Here is a 21,596-nt window from a genome sequence, read left to right on the forward strand (position 1 = left end):
TTTTCCTTTTATTAGTCTGTGCTTAACTTTCATGAGCTTTTCACAGTGGACTACCAGAGTATTTTTATTCCTAAAGCTGAACAAGATATTACTACTAATATTTCAGCTGGAATATAGAAAATTATTAATATCAAAACTTTTTACAGCTCATGTCACTAAACATAAGTAATTTTATTTCTGAGTGAAAACATTACAGAAGACATAATTTTTTAATCATGGAAAAAGCAAACAACTACAACAAAATTGCAGTAGCTGGCACTTTTTTCAGCTGTGCTCACCTTCAGTATAAGACAAAACACATGTCCTGAAGGAAATAACTGCACACTCTGCTTTAGGTATTCAGCTGGTTTTGTTCTTGATTCAAAAAACTTAATCTTCCTTGTGACTCTTTTCAAAGATAGAGGTAATACCAGCCCCTGCACTCAATGTTAAGTAGTAAAGGCCAAGGTTTACTCAGCCATGGCCAACTAATGTGCTGCTGGCTTGTAATCAGACACAAAACAGAACAGATGGCTTAACCAAATTTAATTTGCTACTTTATTTATCCTTATGCTGTCCCTTTCTCATATAAATATTAAACTTTTGTATTATACAGTTAGAAAAACAAGACAATGTTTAGACCTAGTTTATGAGTTAGTCTGACAAATAACCATCAATCTTGAGATGCAAAATAAATCACTTAAGTAGGATTACAGGTTATTGGGTTTTTTCTGACCTAGTCTGGAATTAAACCAGCAAAGACTGCCATTAGAAATTCTAGCATTTAGTACTGCTTGCCAGCTGAGTAGTTGATGGCAGTAGTGCTGTATCAGTGATTGCTTGGAGAAAAAAACAACATAAACCAGAAATCCCCCATCACATCCAACTGCATGAAAAACAAAGACTTTCTTAGAAGTAAACTCAAGCATTGAAATCTGGCAGTTTTCTATTTCTGAGATGCTTCTCAGTGCTCAACAGGGAATGGTGACATCTGCAATTTGTTTGATTACTTCTTCTGATCATTTATTCATTGCAAGATCTGGGCTTGATCATTTCTGGGCAAGAGCCTGCAGTGCTACAAATTGGATCATTAATTGCAAAGTAAGTTCAAATCCTATGATTTGGCAAAGACAGTTCTTGATAAACAGACTCAGCACAGATTTGGAGCCTCCTTTTAGGAACATATTCATCATGGGTCATTAACGTTACATTTAATGCCAAATGCTCATTAATGAAAACTAAACAGATGTAAGGGTAGTGATGCAAACACTATTGTTTCTCAGATAGTTTAGGCACAACATGAAAGGTAAACCTAAAAATGCTTTTATATGGCTACATGTCATCTGATCTTTCTTGCCTACATGTAATGCCCACAGTAGTGCTTAAATTAAAAAGTATCTACCTTTGATCCTTACATGATTAAATTAGAGAATATGCAAAAACAATCAGTGAATGTGATATGTGGAGTATATGCACAACCCTATTGCCACTAAAAATTTCTACACTGTCAGTTCTGCAGACACCTGACTTACTCATAAGTTTCAGTGAAGTGACTGAGCAAAGTACAAGTTCAATACTTTTACTGTCTGTTGCAAAAAAAAAAAAAAAAAAATTTATAAATCCCAACTGTGTTTCTGCTACCTTTGTCAGAGTTGGGCCCCATGTTATCCAGGAAAAGGGACAATGCTTTGTGATTAAGACTAGTCACACTGCAACAACATCTGATAGACCTCTACTATTACACAGGTAATGTGTATCCAGCAACCAAATGATTGCAAAAAAAATTTAAAATTTAATAAAAATTCACACACAAAAGAAAAGAATAAAATTAACTAAATTCACTTTCTAATATCAAAAGTTTCTCCAACACAAGTAGCAACATCCTTTAGCCAGCTCACCTTGCGATTTTCAGCTGTTTTCACAGGTGTGGAGTAAAACACACATTATAAACAGTATGCAAATAAAACAAGGCCAGTGGAACAATCCATCAGTGTATCAGTGTGTTGTTCTGGTGTATAATTGATAAGAAACAGGATAAAACAGGTTATAAAAGAACAGAACTACTAGAAACCTGATTTTCTTTTCTGTAAGAAAAATGTGGGCCCTCTTGGTTCTCCTAGGTGCTGCAGCTGTTTCTGCTCACTTGCAGGATCTTGCATTTGATGGGTAAGAACAGTCAGCAAGTTTTATGCCTGAGAAAAAGCCTTTCAATTGACTTACCTGTTTCAAACCCAGTCTTTTCCTCCCCTTTCAGGCAGAAGGTGTTTCGAGTGATTCCGCAGAATGATGAGCAGGTAGAAATCATTGCTTCCCTTGCCAGCAACATGCAGGTAAAGAACTTGGGGAAGGGGATATACTGCGTTTGAAAGGAACACCTCTCCTTTTGTTCAACTAACAAATATCTTTTAAAAAATCATGCTGCTGAGTTAAAGATCTAATCTTGATTTCATTCAAGAAATCAAGTCACCTGGAGTGTTTCTTCAGAAGAAACAGGACAAGGGGATAAAACTAGAGCAATGCAAATACTTTCCAATACCTTCCTAGAAAGTCTGGTTAATCCAGTCTGAATACCAAAGTGCCCACCATAATTTATTAATAGAATAAGTTAATCTGAAATGTTGTATGCATTGTGGGGTGCTTTCAAGAATATATTAGATAAAACATGGAAATTCCAGCTACCAGAACTTTTGCCACTATAGGCAAAACATATTGTTCATGTAAATAATATAAAAATTGACACTTACATCAAATTCACCTTCTCAGAGGCCTCTAGTCTCTCATGTCATCTTTTCTTCTCTGACTTTCCTTTAAAGCTTCCGTTCTCTCCAGCCAAGCTGTGTGTTTCTTACTGACCTTGATGTCGATATATGATGACACAATGACATGAGAAAAAACAATAAAGACAGCAAATGTGTTTTCAATATTTCTCTTCAGCTTTGATGTTGTAAAATAGCTGTTGGTGAAAAAGACACCATTATCTATAGGATGAAAGGATGGTATTTTTAACAAAGTACAGATGTGGAGCACTATCCTAGTATAGCAGGCTGTAACAATATTCTGTAGAAGAATACACTATTGGAATGGTGCTGCCAATATTAAGAAATACCACGCATGCTTTTAAGTGTGTAGTACAAAGGGGTTGTTTGTTTTCTTCTTCTTTTAAGCAAAGGAAATATCCCTGGACTACCATTGATACAGAAACCAGTCAGTCAGGACTGATGTAGTAATATATTCTGGAATAGTCATCTCACTTGAAGACACTTGAACTTCACTTGAAATTCATGTAAATGCTCACGAGCCCCTAGCCCCTTTATGCTCATGAGAGGAAAGGTTGAAAAGGTGTTAGGCTGGCAAACTAGATTTGCTTTCACTGGCCTTTAACAGGGCACTAAATTCAGAGATCTGGAAGCTGACTTCAGCAAAAACATGTGAAATAGTAATAGCACTGTCATTTGTCCACCCTGAACTAAACATCTTCTGAAGGCATAGGATCCTCATACCAACTTCAGTGAACTGAGTCTTGAGATCACTCATACAGGCAAGTCTTTCCCAGCTCATTTGTGTAAAGTATTCATGTGACATCCCTCTGTTGGTCAGTCAGGAGTCCATTTCTGTCTTAACACTTATAGGCAAAAACCTCCAATGAAAGTTGTACAAAGAATTAAAGAAGTCGTAAAGACAGCCATAATATCCACAGGTCTGTATGCACTCAGATGTTATAGAATACTTGGCATTTGTGAAATGATCACTGCCATCTCCACTGCCACGTAACTTGCAGGGCCTAATAAAATCTTCTTAATTTCCAGTGAAAAATTAGGTTGATACTTCTGGCAGGCAAGGTCAGGTCAACCTAATAGGATATGAATGAAATTAGGTCTATTAATCACAATCCATATCACACACACCCATAAAAATCACAGCCATATGTATGTATTTATTTGTCTATGTATTCATTTGGTCTCCTCCAGGTTGACTTTTGGCAGCCAGACTCTGTCATGCTGATAAGGCCAAAAATGCAAGTTGATTTCCGAGTTGAAGCTGACAAGTCTTTTGAGGTTGAAGATCTTTTGAAAGAAAGTGGAGTGGAGTATAGGTAAGTTTGCCCTCACTACTGTATTTTGAATAGGAGAAAAATACATTTGATCTTTTCATATTGGTCAAATGGTCTTCCTGTCACAAACTTCATCCCTCCTGTGGATGCCTCTACTGGGTTCAGCTTCCATATGGCAGTTCAAATGGATTGTAGCTGCTCTGCATTAAAGGAGTGAGATGAAATTTTCATAGGGATAAGACACAGGAAGCAAAGACTTACTACCAGGAATGTCCCAGAGGTGAAAGCTCACTGCAGTGCACAAGGATGGAGTATGGATCGGACAAGGAAGATTTCCCAGTGAAGACAAAATGCAGCGAAGTTCTAGGAAGATCCAGAAAGTCCAACAGAGAGGTTTGCATGATAGTATTAGGGTACTGAAGCAGAAAACGGTGAACCTCAAGGGCTACCATGAGGGGCTACCCACTGAGTTCTCTAAGCTGCAGAATGATAGCTAGAGGGACAAAATAACCCAACTGGTGACAAAGAGAAGACAGTTACCAGGTGAAGGGCCAAGGGAGTGGACAAAATACTCAAGTCACAAAGCAGATCCATGGCAAAGATCCAAAGAGAGCTCTTAATTGGCTTAAATATTTTGTAAGTAGATCACCCAGAAGCTAAAAAGCCCTAAGTTTCCATGACTGAATACAACTGCAGCGTAAGTGGACAGAACAGACACTGTCACATTACATAGCCCTGAGAAGTGTTGTAGTGCGTAGCACTAATGGAAGGGGAAGAAGAAAAGAGCAGGACAAGGCAACTGCTCATACTTAGTGTCTTCCAGTCATGTAAGCATTACTGAGGATGAGAAGTGGAGTGAGGCTGCCTGTCTTCATTGCTCCTTTAGCTTCACCCGAGGTTTGCAAATGGGTTCAGCCCAGCCTGATTATCAGGCTTCTTTAATGTATAATGGATATTCTGTCAACACTATGTACTCAGACACTGAAAGTCAGTGTTACCTGATCAAATTCTCACAACTTGATTTGGCTGAGTAAAGAGGTTTTGTCTCTTAGCCCCACTGTTGTTGCCAGCAGACTGAGCTACTCCATTGGGTAACACATAGTTCCCACTAAACGGAACTTTTATGATCTGGTAAATCCAAGGATAATCCATCCCTAAATTTATTTGCCTTTTGTTAGCCATGTCTGATTTGGATGCCACTGGGGGAACAGAGTCTAAAAAAACATTCTAGATGAAATAATCTTCAATAATGCCACAGCACACATCCAGCACAGGAATTCAATTTCAGTGGAATTTCCTCTTTGGCAAAGGAGGAGTTACTCTACATGTGCTAGTTTTTCCTATAACGTTCAAAAACTCCCTCAGGTCTGTGCACAAATCTTTTGATTGCAACAAAGGCCATAATGTCTGGAAGGCATCCTTGTCAAACTTGAGTTGAGTGTCCTTGTGACAACCCAAGCCCTTCCAACTCTTTTGAAGTGCAGCTGCAGTGCCGTGACATCATGTCAATGTAGTCCTTTGTGCTGTTTGTTCTGAAGGCTGGAGGGGCCTCACAAACTGGCCTCCTGCTCTTCTATCCAAATCACAAATGATCAAGGACATATCCTGGAAGGGTAGGATTTGTAAAAATATTAAGACAAGCAGAAAGGCACTAGAAAAACAAGAGGTCTTCATTTTTTCATAGCCAAGGTTAAAATAGAAGCAAAAGGTCCTCACAAGTCTGCTCAACAATGAGCTGTGTCATTGTGTTAGACCCAGGGAAAGATGAAAAGGAGAGATCTAACCAGTCCAGACAGAATGCTGGGGTTTTCTTGCCATTGTGTGTTGTACTTTAATAGCCCACCTCATGTGCAGTTAAGTAGCTTGGAGGATGGGTAGTGCCACCCGCAGCAGGGCTGTCAAACCACACCTAACCTTTGAAAGCTTGGTTTGACAAAGAATTTTATCAGGCAAACATCTCTGAGTTGCAGCACGGGAGCGTTGAATTGCTGCAGTCTAACTGTCCTCCAGTGTCATAAATTCAAGAGAAGGCCCTTTTCCTACAGATGCAATCTGGTGACATGAAGTCAGCCGAGAGCTCACTTTCTACACACACTCTGTCTCAGCATTGCCAGTCTTCGCAAAGAAAACTGTTGCCATCCTGGAGGTTTGCAAGTATAGGAGTAAGTAGGCAAAGGCTAATTAGGAGAAATCTATTGCTCCCTGATCATTCTCACAGGAAGGTTGAGACAGGAAATAGGTTGAAACTTGAACCTAACAGATCTTCTTTTCAAATCCATAAATCAACCCCTCCTCTGCATGTCACTTCCCAATGCATGTGGCCTTACTTCCAGGAAGATCTTGAAATGTCTGCCTAGTACTTACTTGCCTGCCAGCAAACCGTATGCTTCTCTTTACACTTTTCCTGGTGCCCTATTGCAGAGTTCTGATTGACAACCTGCAGGCTGCACTGGACGCCCAGTTTGACAGCAAAGATCGCACTGCCAAACACAGCTATGAAAAGTACAACAACTGGGTAAAGGTAAAGTCTAGATGTTTGTCATTTCATCAGCTTGGTACCTTACCCTCTGTGGTCAGAATGGCTTCTGATATGCTTCCAGCCTTCTTTCTTTTTCCTCTTCTGTTCCATCCATTAATATGACAGCTCCTCTCCAAACTCTCCTTCCTCTTATCCTTTATTGCTCATTACCAAATTAATATGCATAATCCATCTCCCTGCACCTATTTCCTCCTCCTACTTCTCCCAGTGCTGCAAAGAAACTCTGCAGAAATCCAATGACAAGGCTGAATGCCTCACTACTAGTTTGCTCTCTCCTTTTGACTCCTTCTCCCATCTCCACTGCTAAAAACTTGATTCTTCATCTTCCACCATAAGCTCTCCCCTTCTCCCTTCTTTTTCACAGGCACATTCATTTTTCCTGACACATAATCTCAACCATACGTCACTCTTCACATCTTTACATGGCTCCCTATCATCCATTGCATCATAGTTCTTATACTTAGTAGTATGACAATCTCCCTTTTATGTCTTTCCTTGCAGAAATCTTTCTTTTTTATGCAAATCATTGCCCACTAAGCACCTGTTACATTTTCAAATGAGAAAATGTGTGTGTCCTCTCTAACTGGTATCTATAGATCATACACAGAACTAAAACAAAAAATGCGGTCTCCTTTTATAAGACTATTTAAAAATAAGAACAAGAGTTCCTCTCACACTGCCAAATTTATTGGCATGCAAAAAACCACCAACATCTATAATGTCAACCATTATTTCTAGTATTCTCTTGACAGTTTGTCTAGATCTGTCTGCTGTTTCCAGTCCTTCTCTTAGTTCATAGATAGCTCTTCATGTGGATGTGACAACTTCTTTTCTGAGCTTCTGAAGGCACCTATAACAAAGGGAATCTGCTCCAATATTAAGATAATACAAGCTGGTATTATTGTCCTTAAATTATAAATACCATGAAGGAAATTTTATTTCTTTTGTATCTGGCATTGGCAGAGTGATGCTACAAATCCCTGTCCAGCACTTCTGTCAGTAATTCAAGAATGATGATAAATAAAAGAGGCATGAAACAGAAAACATTACTACATGTAGAAGATTTAAGGCATTCAATTTACTTAGCTTAACAAGAAAAACAGTTTTCTTTTATTAAGAGTGTTTAAGGGTTGACAAAGTCATAAATACTTAGGGTTAGCATTCAAAGCTCTTTGCAATCCACCAGCCCTACTCCAATAAATGGGTTTAGATAAATTCATACTCAAAAATCTTAATTCAGACATATAACTCTAGTACAAGTAGGAATGAATTCTTGGAAATCTACAAACTGTATTAAATATTAGGTCAAGTTAGATGCTCAGAAGGACTGTTCTGACTTGAAGTCTGAATTAATTACTCTGGACCTGAGGACAGAGACTTCAGTAAATGTAACATCCTTATAAAACAGATAGCTGCTTGGACTGCTGAAATTGCTGCTCAGAACCCAGACCTTGTCTCTCGCAGTGTGATTGGGGAAACATATGAAGGACGGCCAATGTACCTTCTCAAAGTAAGTGCTCTGATTTCTTTGTACCAGACTTTTCCTCTATTAACCTCCACAAGATTATGAGGTCTATTAAAACACCAATGCTGCTAAGATAGTAATATAAAATTTGCAGAAAATTAATACACGTTGTTCACTACTGCTGTGATTTTTTTCACCTTTTAAGATTCTTTTTTTTTTTAAGGAGACATAATGAATTATCAGAAGTTCAGACATATACATTTAACCACACTTCTGAGAGCTATTTGAATGAACATTTACCTTTGTATTCCCTAAACCTGTTGTTTGTAAATTCATTTACTCTAAAAGGATCTACATATGTCAGTATCCCTAGCAAGAGGCAACACGTTTGTATCTTCAGAATTTTTCACATAATTCTTACAAATAAATAAGATACTATGACTTAAATAAAGGTGAAAAGATAAAGATTACTTGCCCAAATTGCATAAGCATATTACTTAGAATAATATATCAGTTGAGAAAACAAGATCAACTCTTAGAGACACTACAGGAAATAAATTAACAGGGTAGAATAATCAAATAACAGGGAGGGGACTTATCTACGTTAATAAAAATGAAATTATTAAGTATCTATTGCTTTAGCTTGAATATCACAGCTGCAGCTGAGAGCACACTGTAGTTTTGCAATTTATCAAGGAATGCTATATTTGTATGAAGCTTGACTTTTTAGGTCAGCAAGCTGGCCAACTTGTTCTGCATAAAAATTTGTTCAAGACCTGGATTTTTGTTGTGTTTTTTTTTCCTAGCTGGGAAAAAGTGGTCCAAATAAGAAGGCCATCTTTATGGATTGTGGTTTCCATGCAAGAGAGTGGATCTCCCCTGCATTCTGCCAGTGGTTTGTGAAAGAAGTCAGTAAGCTTAAAAATATTTTATAAAATGCAACTATGTTTAAGAAAATCTTTAGTGAGCAGAAAAAGCTGAGGCCACTGCAGATTGCCTCTTACCTCTAAATACCTGTCTGCACATCCCTTTTGTCACCTCAGATGATTAGGGAGTAACTTCTTAAACCAGGTCTTAATGGTTGAACCTGTAATCGTTCAGCAGTTTAAGACAACCTAAAAGTATGTCTAAGATGTTCTGACAACTGCAAGAGTTAATTTCACAGTCTAGAAACAGTTATTTTCGCAGTCATCTGTAGTCAGAGGAAGGTGAGAGACAAACAAACAGGTCTATTAATATTCTAAACACAATGTTCTTCACATAGTCTTAAGGAGTAAGGAATAAGGAAGTTCAAGGGCACATCAGAAGGCATCTGTATGCACATCAGAACAGATGTCTTTCTACAGCATCAGGTGATATATTCCCTGCAAACAGGTTTAGTCAGCAAGGTAACAGATAAGGTGGAGACCTGCCCTCAGCTAAGCACAGAGTGCACTGAGGAAATGTACACAAGAGAAGAGGAACACCATTGATGAAGGTCCCTGAACTCCACTCAGGAAGAGGGAAATGCACACACATCACTTCAAGCTGCCACTTCTGGTTGTTCAGAATGGTTCTAAAATAGGAAACCATATTAATGAAAGAGCTACACAAGTGAAACTACCTTCACTTTAGGCTGGGATATTTTAGGCTGGGATTTTTTAGGCCTTGAATTAAACGATTTTATCTCCTTTACCTTTTCCTTCTCCTCACCAGCAACATAAAGCAGGTGGGAGTTATCAAATGCTGCAGTCTTCTCCACAGAGTAGAGGTATATTCCACCACAGCAGGAGGAGATCAATCAACTTAGCAGAACAACTCACTGATATGCTCAAATTTTTTAAAAATCCCTGCTTTAAAATTTAAAAACAACAATAACAAAAAAAACCCCAAACCAATCAACCAACCAAAAAAAAACAACAACAAAGAAACAAACAAAAAAAACCTAGGAACAGCAGCTAGGATTTAAAACTCAGGTAAAGGAAAGCCAAAGTACATTAGTGAGCCATTCTGGCAGAGACCTTGGTGGCAAGTATCATCTCAGTCTTGTCAGACAGCCATGCGGTTTTGTGTAGGGAGCAGTGGAAATTGAAAGTGACATCTCAGTGGAGTCAATGGGAATGTGATTTAATTACCTGCTAATAAGGCTGCAGACAGTATGTGCTGCCATTTTTCTCTTAGCAATTCACGTCACTACAGCTGTCAATTCGCTGTCTGGTCACTTAATTCATGGGTGGGTCTGACACCAGCGGCGGCTCTGCTCACTGAATCCAAGTGTGGATAGGCAGAAGTGCTTGAAAAGCTCAGTCCTGTGAGCATCACCTGTTCAGTTGGGATTTCTTCTAGACAGAAAAGTAAAAAAACAAACAACAAAAAATAGAGAAAACATGAGCAAGGTGGATTGTTGTATGTACCTCCAAAAAATCCAACCAAGGATAAAACACCGAAACAGAAAAAATAAGATTTACTGATCTGAAACTGCTTTTCTAGATTGTACATCCGACCTTCCCATTTGCTAGTTACAAGACAATAGCTGGTTTTCTCTATTGCCTTGCTCCCTGTGTTGTCCTTTACATCCGTGTAAAGGAAACATGGGTGCAACATACTTGGAGCAAATGTCACTGCACACTCCACTTGACATTGATACAGATCTGTGAACATACAAAGTGTCAGCCTATGAACAATCAGGATATACAGGTTTATGCCTGGAGTTACGTTTGTTTTTCAATATATGTCTGGAAAAGTGCAGGGACATATTCTGCATCCATAGCATTACAACTTGAAATGTGCATGGATGTTCTTCGGAAATATTCTCTATCATTTTGGGTAATGATAAAATTTCTCCACACAACAGATATAAAAAATGGAAATAATTATTTTTGCTTTTCACTTAAAGCAAACCCCCCAGGAACTTTGCTGTCTTTAAACAAGAAGCCAGTAAATGGAAGTCTCTGTCCAGTGAGATGTACTGTCCTGTTGAAAATCTACATTGCTTTACCATATAATTTATCTACCAGAATGAGTGTTTTCTCACAACAGTGCAGTTTGAGTCAGTGTAAATCCCTGAAGTACATGTAATATCACAGTGGAGGAATGACCTGGGTGGCTTTGCCCATCACGTCCATTAATTCCTGATCCAGGCCTAAGCCTTTACATACACACAGGAGATATAGATCTATGAAGACATCACCAGTTTTTTCTAATTTTCTCCAACTAGGCTGTTGAGACCTATGGAAAAGATACTGTCATGACCAGACTTCTCAACAGCCTGGACTTCTATGTTTTGCCTGTTGTTAACATTGACGGTTATGTTTACACTTGGACAAAAGTAAGTACGTTCTTCTTTCTCAAGAAGAGTATTGCTGGAAGAGTCAACTGTTGGAACTGTCTTAGTTTTGATCTATGCTTCACCATTCTATTTCAGGACCGTATGTGGAGAAAGACACGCTCTAAAAATGCTGGTAGCAGTTGCATTGGTACTGATCCCAACAGGAATTTTAATGCTGGCTGGTGCAGTAAGTGTCTCCTAACAATAGCTGTGAACAATCATACAGTGTATGTATGACTACCTCTATGTACACACACACATATACACACATATATATATATATTTACACACATACACATATACAGAAGAGTATACATACTCTTCTATGAATTCAGAAGAGAAACTGAAAGAATTTGCTTTTGGTTGGTTTCACTCAGCGGAGAGGATTTCTTTTGAGTGGTTTCCACTTGGCTGGTTCCTGGAAGTGTCCTAGAAATGGGGGAGATTTGCAAGGAGGTGATTATTAACTACTGAAGCAAATCAGTATCCCAAATCACTTAGATAACAGAGCTTTACATCAATACTCATGTTCTTCCAACTATGCACACTCTACAAGGCACATTTATTGAATGTTATATCATCTTGCTTAGTGTCTTAACTATGAAATACAATATTCTTTCCTCTGATATGCCATGTGTGTCAGTAGGATTTCCAAGGCTTATCTACAAAAGCTTTGTAACATGACTCTCCTGACAACCAGTATTTTCCATTTAAAACTCATTAAATTCACCTTTCTTCCCAGCTCTTGGGGCCTCAAAAAGACCCTGTGATGCCACTTACTGTGGTTCTGCACCCGAGTCTGAAAAGGAGACCAAGGCTTTGGCTGATTTTATTCGTGAACATCTTTCTACAATCAAGGCATACCTGACAGTTCACTCCTATTCCCAGCTGCTACTGTTTCCTTATTCGTATACATACAAATTACCAGCAGACTATGAGGAGCTGGTAAGTCTCTGTCATTTTGACATAGTGAAAAGAATAAGTAAAAATCATCACTTGCTATTTAGGTCCATTTAACCTCAAGCAGTTTCTTTAACAGCTGGAAATAATCTGTACTGCTAGTTTTTGAAAACACTTCAGTCTTTCATAGCAAGAACAAGGGAAACCATGATGGCTTCAGGAAAGTTCAAGCACAGGATAAACCCAAGAGCCTTATTTAATTTCCACATACACAATGAATTTGCCCCAAGGTCAGGTTTCTCTTCCAGTCATGCTCTAAAGAAATCCACTATGCTGTGCAGAACTGTCTCTTCCTGACTTAAGAGGCTGCAGTATATGCAGCCTTAATACGTTACATAGAACCATTATGCCTGCTCAGTCAAGCTAACAGCTTGATAAGGTTGCAGTAACTATGAAATGACTGAGCTGGTGTCATTATAACCAACTCTGTCTACCACTTCCTACCCAACCTTAGTTCTCACTGAAGTAAAACTATGAAACTCCTATTGATGGAGGTTCAGGACAAGGAGGAAGTTTTTGTTAACAATATAATTGAAAACAGTTTGATACAAAAGAGGTTAAAAGTTTCTGTTCTGAGGCCTTTCTAAACACGTCTGAATTCAAACACCTTTTATTTGCTAGAGATGATTAATGTGGTGTTTTAAAGGACAATGTCTCTGTTATTCACCCTAGAGAAAGACCACACCCTAACACCATTTAAGATAACAACTGTCTGGATTATTCTTTTTAATCCTTAAAAACAGAGAGAAGCGTTAAAACTATTATATCTGTATACAATTAGTAAACATTTTATACAGCCAAAAATCAACAATCATGACTAATACAGTTACTTCAGTTATCTGGTATACAGGCAATTAGAAGCTGCTGGCAGGGATAAGAACACAGCAAAGCAAAACAAACAAATTTTCGTTCTCTTTTCTCCCTGGATGCTGCCAAAAGTCCAAGGCAACAACACTGTGTGTTACTCTGCTGTGCAGGTTTGACAGATTTATGAGTGCTCCCAAATAGATGTCATGATTCTGAAGCATAAATACAAACTGAGGCCAAGAGTAAAGTTTCTTGCTACATTTTTTGCTACATTTTACAGCTTCAAAAAGAGGCTGAAATTAAGATGAAGATTGTGTTTTCTTAATTTATATTCCAGAAATTTTAAATTGCAATTATTCCAGGGAACTGTAATAACTTATTGTCTTCAGTTTTTACAAAAGCTTCCCACTTCACACATTGCAGTTCAGTCTGAAGTAATAAACCACCACAAAACCCTTGGAGCTCCTTTGTTGTCAAGATCACAAAGTTGCCATGTGTGAAAAATTTGCATGATGTTCTGCCCAATATTTTGAATCAACAGCAACCATGATGATACATAACTAAAAATACAGCATGTTTTCATGGTCTTAATAGGGAAAAGTTCACATTGACAGCTCTTTATTAAAACAGTCCTTATCAATAAGAATAAACCTATGCTTTCTAGGTTTTCCAATTATTTTATTAAATTATTATATTAGCAATGTTCTTTTCTAGTACATGGTAAAACGTAATTTACCACATATACTAAAGTCCTACAATTTTTATCAAAAATTGGACAATTCTGCTATTACCATTCAGCATAAAAAACAAATACCTCAGCAATGCAGCCTATATATTTCTTTTCAGCCATTTGATTTCATACTGTAAGTTAAGCTTTCCAACATCACTTTATCCTATATTTTAAATCTGGCACACTGATCTCAGGCAGAGTTCTATTATTTTTCACTACAAAGCAATCAAAATCTCATCACCTTGAGGAGGTGACCTTATGAATGTTTTTCATATCTTATTTAAGGAAAATTATTTCCCTTTTTTTGTGATCCCAACAAAAAGACAGCAGGATCCCAGAGGTGTTCAACATCTGCAGTATCTGATTATAACAAGGGATGATGTCTTGCCAAAAATCCTTATTTTGGAGAAGATCAGAGTATCACCCAATCAACACTGCCTCTAATTGGGATAATTAAACAGAAAGGGCCTAATTCACTCCAATGTCAGTGAATAAAACAGAAAGACTGACATCAGCAGGCTTTGGGTCAGGTTCAAAAGTGCAGATTTTCACGTTACTTCAAATAACTAAAACACATTCATTTAAGATGTGACTAAAGAAAATGCAATATTTTCAATCAATAATTGTAGTTTGAAATGAGACAGCTTCTGAAAGAGGTATATTTTGTATGCCGATTGTTGTGTCTTACATCTAAAAGGTCTGTCTAGATTTAGAATTTAGAGAAATGCTGAAGAATGAAAATCTCAACTTTTAATATAAATTGTTTGGAAAAATAAAAGGATCATAAATCATTTCACTAATGAAGGAACAAAATTTATAGTGCCATTATCTTATCTTAGATGTTATTTTTACTCTGACAGATCTAATAAATTAAAGGAAATGCAGTTGCAATTTCTTATCTCCTTCAGTGAGCAACTGGACATGTGCTTAAACAAAACCTCACATGTCTGCTTATCATTAACAACATTTTGTTCCATTGTATTTAATTAAAGATAGCATAATACCATGGGCCTTCTGCTGCATTCCACTGTCTGAGATATAGAAGGCCACAAAAATTGAATAATTTGAGATTGAAGACACTAAGTCTGCAGAATAGAAAGATCTACAGAACGCTTGTACCTTCCTCTTCTGCAAGCATACGGAACAGCCTGTCCTTGGGACTCAAAAGACTTTTTCTGTTCAAAGCCTCAAGAAATCATCTGAAGGCATAAAACTTCTGGGTTTGGTTTCTCAGGTAGAACAGGGCACCCTGTGAATTGCAGACATCCTTTATGCTCCTCTACATTGCTATAGCAAATGAGCACAACCCCAAAGTTACTGTAATGTACTTTGAGTTGGGGATCAGAACTATCCTACAACCACCCCAGCACTTGGGAGTGAAACATGATGAAAGTCACAAATGTCCCTTCCTTCCCACAAGTTCACACTCTGTTTCTTAAACGTAGAAGCAGTGAGGATCTCAGCCCCACAGCTCACAAGGACTTTCCCAAAACTTTTCTCCCTTTATTCCAGGCTGTTGTTTTGTTCCCTTCCTTGTGTCCTACCTCCCCCGCCCCCTCCCTCTTGCCACAAGGTTTTGCACAAAACTTTCACTGTTATCCAAACAATACTTCAACAACAAAAATAAAAAGCACCCAAGACAGAAAAATCTAGGTCAGGAATTTATCAGAAGTTACACAATATTCTTGTGATGACACCCTAAAGGAAATATGTACTCCTTTTGGTGAATCACATTTTTTGCCTGCTTCATAATCCTCTTGACTCATTCCTTCCTATACCCTGGAGTGTTACCCTGCTACAGAACATACACTTGAATCCATCTCTGACAGAGAACAGAAGCACTGGTTTGCACAATTAAAAAACATGCTTGGCAAGGCCAGTATCTCTCCAAATCCTACAAAGATTCTTTTAATCTTTATTTTAATATTCAGATTTTTGTTCTCTTGTAATAAAAAAAATCACACTTCCCATAAACAGTTCAGCCTATATTTTTTGTAATCAGTTCATATTTTGGCTTTGGCTTCCTATTAGGTTAACCCTACATTTTCCTCATTTGCAGCAGACAAATCTAGCTCTATCAGTTCTTGTTTGTATTTGCCTTGGCTCTGAACTATGATTTTATAGAGCAGAGGAATGTGCATCATGCCCTTCCTTTCCAGGTTCAATTCCATCTCTCAGTTGAACAACAAACTCAGCACCAAGTTCATGCCTGCAGCCAGCTCACTCTCACTGTCAGAGTAATGGATGTGTGTCCTGTTACAGTTTGGCAGGCTACAGAATATTGTATTAATTTACAACCCAAAATCATTTTCTAGAGATGGGATTTTAGTCTGTATTACTTGAAGGCATACTGGCCACATGGGTTATTATTTAAGCTCACCAAAATTCAACCTCTGCATTGGGTTGGTCTAGCATTTCATTTCCTCTTGAGTGCTTAAAATAGGATAGAGTAGGAAGTGGAGGCATGGAGACTCTGTGTAGCCTGCAAGAAGAGTGAATTTCAAATATATCGCATGACTTTGTGGATATCAGTCTGATTATTTAACCCAATGCCAGGGACCGAAATCTTTTTAACCCTGACTTTATTCCTGAATGTATGTGTTTAACATACACGAAGACCTGTGGGCAAGAATTTTTGAACAGTAGAACTCCTATTATCTAAAACACAGCAATGAGGAATTTCAACCTATGCTGCTGTTGCTGTTGCAAACTCCTGTGATTGTACAAGTAAGTAGTTGTAAGGCCAACTGGGAAGCACAACAAACAGGAAAGTGGGAAGAACAGCAAAATTCGGAATTGACATCACAGCTCCTCCGTGGAGATAATTACCTATTAACACACAGAAGATGCTTAGAATGATAATTTATCTTGTCAGTTCAAAACTCCAGATGTGGTAAGAAAGAGAGGTCAGTAACGTATCTTTCATTAAAAGCTAATAACTGAAAAAAGAGGTTTAAAGGTTGTGAACTGTGTAGGGTAATTAATGGCAACTGAGAACACAACTCTGCTTTCTCACTGGCCCTCGCACTCTGTACACGAGATCAAACAAAATACTAACAATTGCTGTGTCAACACAGATGGGTGATCAGTGCAGGCAGTGCTACCTTCTCCTGAAATGACCAGTTCTGAGAGTTCAGCTGCCTGGCAGAATCTGAAAAGCCATTTCTGCTCCCAGTTACAAGATACTAATTTGGAGCTATTTCTAGGACTTTAGAGCATCAGTTGTTTCTCTGGTACTATAACTCTCAGGAAAATTTTCCTTGTGAGAGGGATTCTACCAGTAAAAAAACACCAAACAAGCAAACACCAAACAAACCACAACAATTCAGTTATGCAAAGAGATCAAGAAAATCACTCAATAGCAAACAGCAACCTCAAAGGTCAGAAAGACAGTGAAGTTACTCCTTACCAATAACATACAGGCTCAAAAATCCTAACCACTTTTGAAAAGTTAAATATCACTTTCCCTTTTGGAAAAATGCTATGCATTATTCATATATGTGTGTATAAATCTCCAGGCTATTGCCTTTTTACAGATGGTTTTGAGTAACTGTGCTATTGCAAAAAGAAAAACTTCCTCATATTTTGTATTGATAGTCACAAATATTTAGTTAATTTTTATTATTTCTGCTGTTGTTGTTATTAAGAGTTTAGTATTTCCTATAAAGTTGATTATTATTTTTTTTTTAATATTTAAATTTTGGACTATAAATCTACTAGGAAAGCAAATGGAAGTTACTTATGAGAAAAAAAATCAGATATAAAAAATTCAGATAAAGTTTCATTTCATGATGAAGTCATGAATCCTCAGTCATGTTTTCACTTAGGAAAGGTCATTTAAAGTACCACCTTGATCTCCAGCCTGCAGAGCTTGAGGAAGTTATTTGTTTGGATTCCTGGCTCTTAACAGCTGGAAATCTCAACTGCTCTTTCTACAAATCTCTCTTTTTGCAACTTCCTGGCCATTAATATAAAATCCCTCAGGTAAAAAAGATTTCCTGACAAACTCTTTCTGGTATCTGTTCTGGTATGATTTAAAGCCATCATTTGGCACCTGAGTGAAAGGAATGCCCCACTCTTCCCAAAGAGCAGCTCTGCTGTTCTATTGTCCTTACCATGCAGTTAACTAAAGAAAGGAAATACAATTTATCAATAGGTCTATTAATAATACCAGACTGTCTTTACAGTTCAATTTCCAATTTGTGCATATGTGAGAAGAGGGAGAATGAGTTTACATTTAAAAATTCATTTCTATTGAGAGAAGATTTGAGTCAAGCTCAGCTGCTGGTTAAATGTATACATTACAAATAAAAGATGATGAAGAAAACATGGTATCACCAGCAAACATTAGTCTCCAATGTCTAAAATTCCCTCAACATGTGTTAAAAATTATTATGGATTTTAGAAAAATCAACTTATTAAGGGATTCAAAAAACCTAAACAAACAAACAAACAACCCCCCCAAAAAACCCCAACACTGTAGAGAGCTCAGCTACCCCAGTTGTTTTGAATCCAAGATTGTGAAATGCAAGAACATGCTTTGAAAAATAGAGGGGCCAGAAACCAAACCCCACATTTTTGTGCAGCCAATACTATAGGTGGAAGGACAAGTTTCTAACACTCTTTGGTCTGACTTCTTTAAATATTCTTAATATGCTAGGTGACCACAAATTCCTACAGCAAACTCCCATAATTCTAAAATGTTCAAAATGCAACATGGGGAAGCACTTGACATTCTGCAATACAGTAGGTTGCCTGTGCCAATGCAAACATATTTTGAGAGCTGAGAAAGCTCTCTCCCTTTACTAAGATTTTCTAAACCCATTATCCAATATGCCTTTAAGTCATTCACAGGAATGCTTGAAGCATAAGGATGAACAGAGAATATTTTACAATTTATCTTCAACTGGGAAGTGAGCCAGAGTGCAACCTACAGAGAAAGGAGCTTGAGGAAATTCCTGGAATAGTGAGCCATTCAGCTGTGAGCTATAAAGAAAGATATGGCAACCCATTGCTTATTCTTACACCAAACATCTGCTTTCAAAAATATTTCATATTTATCATCTGTTAGTAATAGTTTTCATGTTTTATTACCAACTTGCTGTATAATGAAGAACTGGAAAAGCCACACATTTCAAAGAAAAGTCTGTAATTTTCCTTAATGCAAACACACAAGGCTTCATGGTACTACTGATGGGCCTGATCCAGCCCCCACTGAAATCAGCAGGAGTTCAACGAGTCCCTCTGTGCATAGGAAATGAACTGAAATTAATGAGACTATGTATGGTTCCAAGGTAGTTTATATTTTTTTTCTGGCTGTTAATAGTTACAAGACCTTAATCTGCTTCCTCTAGTACCAGTGTTCAGCTCCACTGACAAAGCTGAATCTACTCTGAATTTATAGCTGCATGAATAGAAGGAAATGAAAGGCTATTGGATGTTTCCAATTTACTGTATCAAGTTCTTACTATTTTCTAAGATTCACTTATCTCTAAATAAGATTCCTTATTTAGTTTATTCTTGTACGAGTTTATTGTAAGTACAGAAAATCCTTTTTCCAATTGGCCCCTTACCTATCCAAGCTATACTGGACAATACAGGAGGCTGTACATCAGTAGAACAATACAGAGGCTGGACTATACTCCAGCAAAGCGTGGAGAATGAGCTCTTTACTGAAAAGCTCTTTTCACAACAACAGGACAAGCTACCCATTGTCAGCTACTGACATCTAGTAATTAGAGGTGAACAACTGTTTTCAAACAAAAACTTCTCAAGTGTGGCTTTTCAGTTTATTCAACTATGCATTCACTCAGAAAGCTTCTGAAAATCTGTATCATTCTTCTTTTCCTACAGAATTCCATTGCTCGTGCTGCATCCAAAGAGCTGGCCAGTTTGTATAATACCAAATATACATATGGCCCAGGAGCTAAAACAATTTGTAAGTACTGGCCTAAATATGCTAGCCATCTAGATTGTGTCTAGAACTATCAAATGCAGTTTGGTAGGGATTCTAGCTCCTCTTCCTAACTAGTCTCCTTCTTTCTTCACATGCACATATATGTAATTTCTAAAATACGGGATGACATACTCCTTAAGGATTCCAGGGAGTGTGACCCCTTGGAAGGTGATGTGATAAAGTGTTTAGGAATTCATGTGTATAGCATCAATTCCTAAATCATATACAGTTTAGATTTAAACATAAAAATCTCAAACTGGGATTTTCTGCATTTCCAGTATCTCTAAATCAAAGTGAAAAGACAATGTGAATCCTAAACAAAGGCTTCAACTACTCTAGCAACACAGATAATTCTTTCTTTTACATCACATTACAATCTGAGAAATGTACTAATTACAATTCCATTCTTCTCCCCACCTTGGGAACTCAGCTGTCAGGATATGACCTTCACAGTGTCAGAAGTTGCCAAATCTAGATTTATAGTACTTACATATCTCCTACATTTAACATCTCCTAATTTACGTAAATATGGAAACTAATATCTTTTCCCTATTTCTCTTCTCTTAAATATTTTTTTTTTAAGTTTCTCCTCATTTTTAGAATACATATATAATATATCATATTATATATATAATTCTCCTTTAAAAATGTTTTGGTGATGCTTAGCAATTCTGGAGGCCCCTTCCTTAGCAAAAGAGATTGCCTTCATTGTACCAAAATACTAGAAAGAGAAGGTATCATTTGTCCAGAAGAAACAGATTGAGCTGATAGCCCAGCTCTGCAGTTCTTTCAGATCTCTATAAGCCTCAAAAAGCTGGGCAGTGCAAGGGTATTGCTTCTGCTACCAACTCCATGCAAACATGCAATTCTCTTGTTCCTTGGACATTCTTCCTATGGTCTCCCCACAATATTGACAAGGAGGGAGCAATTTAGCTTGTTTAATTTTCTTGCACTCATCAACTGAAATGAAACTCACAAAAGGCCTAAAAACACAAGTTTTTTCCATAAATGGGAGAAACTGATCAATTCACTGAATATTCCTTTTTATCTGTCCTTTCTGCATTTCTGGCTATGTGACTTAACTCCAAATCATACCACATTTCAATGTGAGGTTTATAGTACATTCTTTATCAACAGATCCTGCTGCAGGGGGCTCTGACGACTGGGCTTATGACCAAGGCATCAAGTACTCTTTCACTTTTGAGCTCCGAGACACTGGCAGATACGGTTTTCTTCTCCCTGAATCTATGATAAAGCCAACTTGTGAAGAGACTCTACTTGCTGTTAAATATATTGCCAATTACGTCCTTAAGCACTTGTATTAGAATGGAGTTCTAAAAACTATTAAAGAAGGTTTTACTCACAGCTGCCTTCCTTTTTATTCTTCCCCAACAAGAGGTTCATTTCTCTCTACTTAATGTTGCCAGTTATATCCTTAGTCCATCACAGGTCACTAAAACTGCAAGTTTATCAAGAGAAAATACTTCTCAAAATATTCTCAGAGCCCTGGTACTTCCTGGGGCCCCACATGTTCCTACTGTTATAAGCGGAAGAATCATAAACAGCCATAAAGACTAAGTCTGGTGATGAATGATTAACTGTTTCTTTCATAAGAAGCTGTAAAGAATTCCCCCTTCCCAATCAATTTTCTGTACAGGTAATGTGGGACAGATTGGGTCAGAGTGAGTAAGAGTGATAAATAGCCACTCTGGGCAGCTTCCTCACGCAGCTGCAGGAAATGTGTTTGGCTTTTAGTAAAGCTGTTTAGAGCTTAGCTAATATCAGACACACTCTGCAGAAAG

General features: G+C 37.6%; 1 protein-coding gene across 1 annotated transcript; it reads left to right on the plus strand.

Annotated features, from left to right (window-relative positions):
- The first annotated feature begins 2,074 nt into the window (after positions 1-2,074).
- On the plus strand, positions 2,075-21,156 carry CPB1 (carboxypeptidase B1 (tissue)). The gene is made up of 11 exons (XM_010001718.1): positions 2,075-2,145; positions 2,234-2,309; positions 3,948-4,072; positions 6,452-6,551; positions 7,978-8,079; positions 8,841-8,942; positions 11,231-11,341; positions 11,438-11,528; positions 12,084-12,286; positions 19,692-19,776; positions 20,932-21,156. The coding sequence occupies exons 1-11, from the start codon at positions 2,075-2,077 to the stop codon at positions 21,117-21,119; spliced, it is 1,254 nt and encodes a 417-aa protein (XP_010000020.1). The 3' UTR covers positions 21,120-21,156.
- Positions 21,157-21,596: the final 440 nt, after the last annotated feature.

This window comes from Chaetura pelagica, unplaced genomic scaffold (genome assembly GCF_000747805.2).
Source record: "Chaetura pelagica isolate M959 unplaced genomic scaffold, ChaPel_1.0 scaffold807, whole genome shotgun sequence".
NCBI lineage: Eukaryota > Metazoa > Chordata > Aves > Apodiformes > Apodidae > Chaetura > Chaetura pelagica.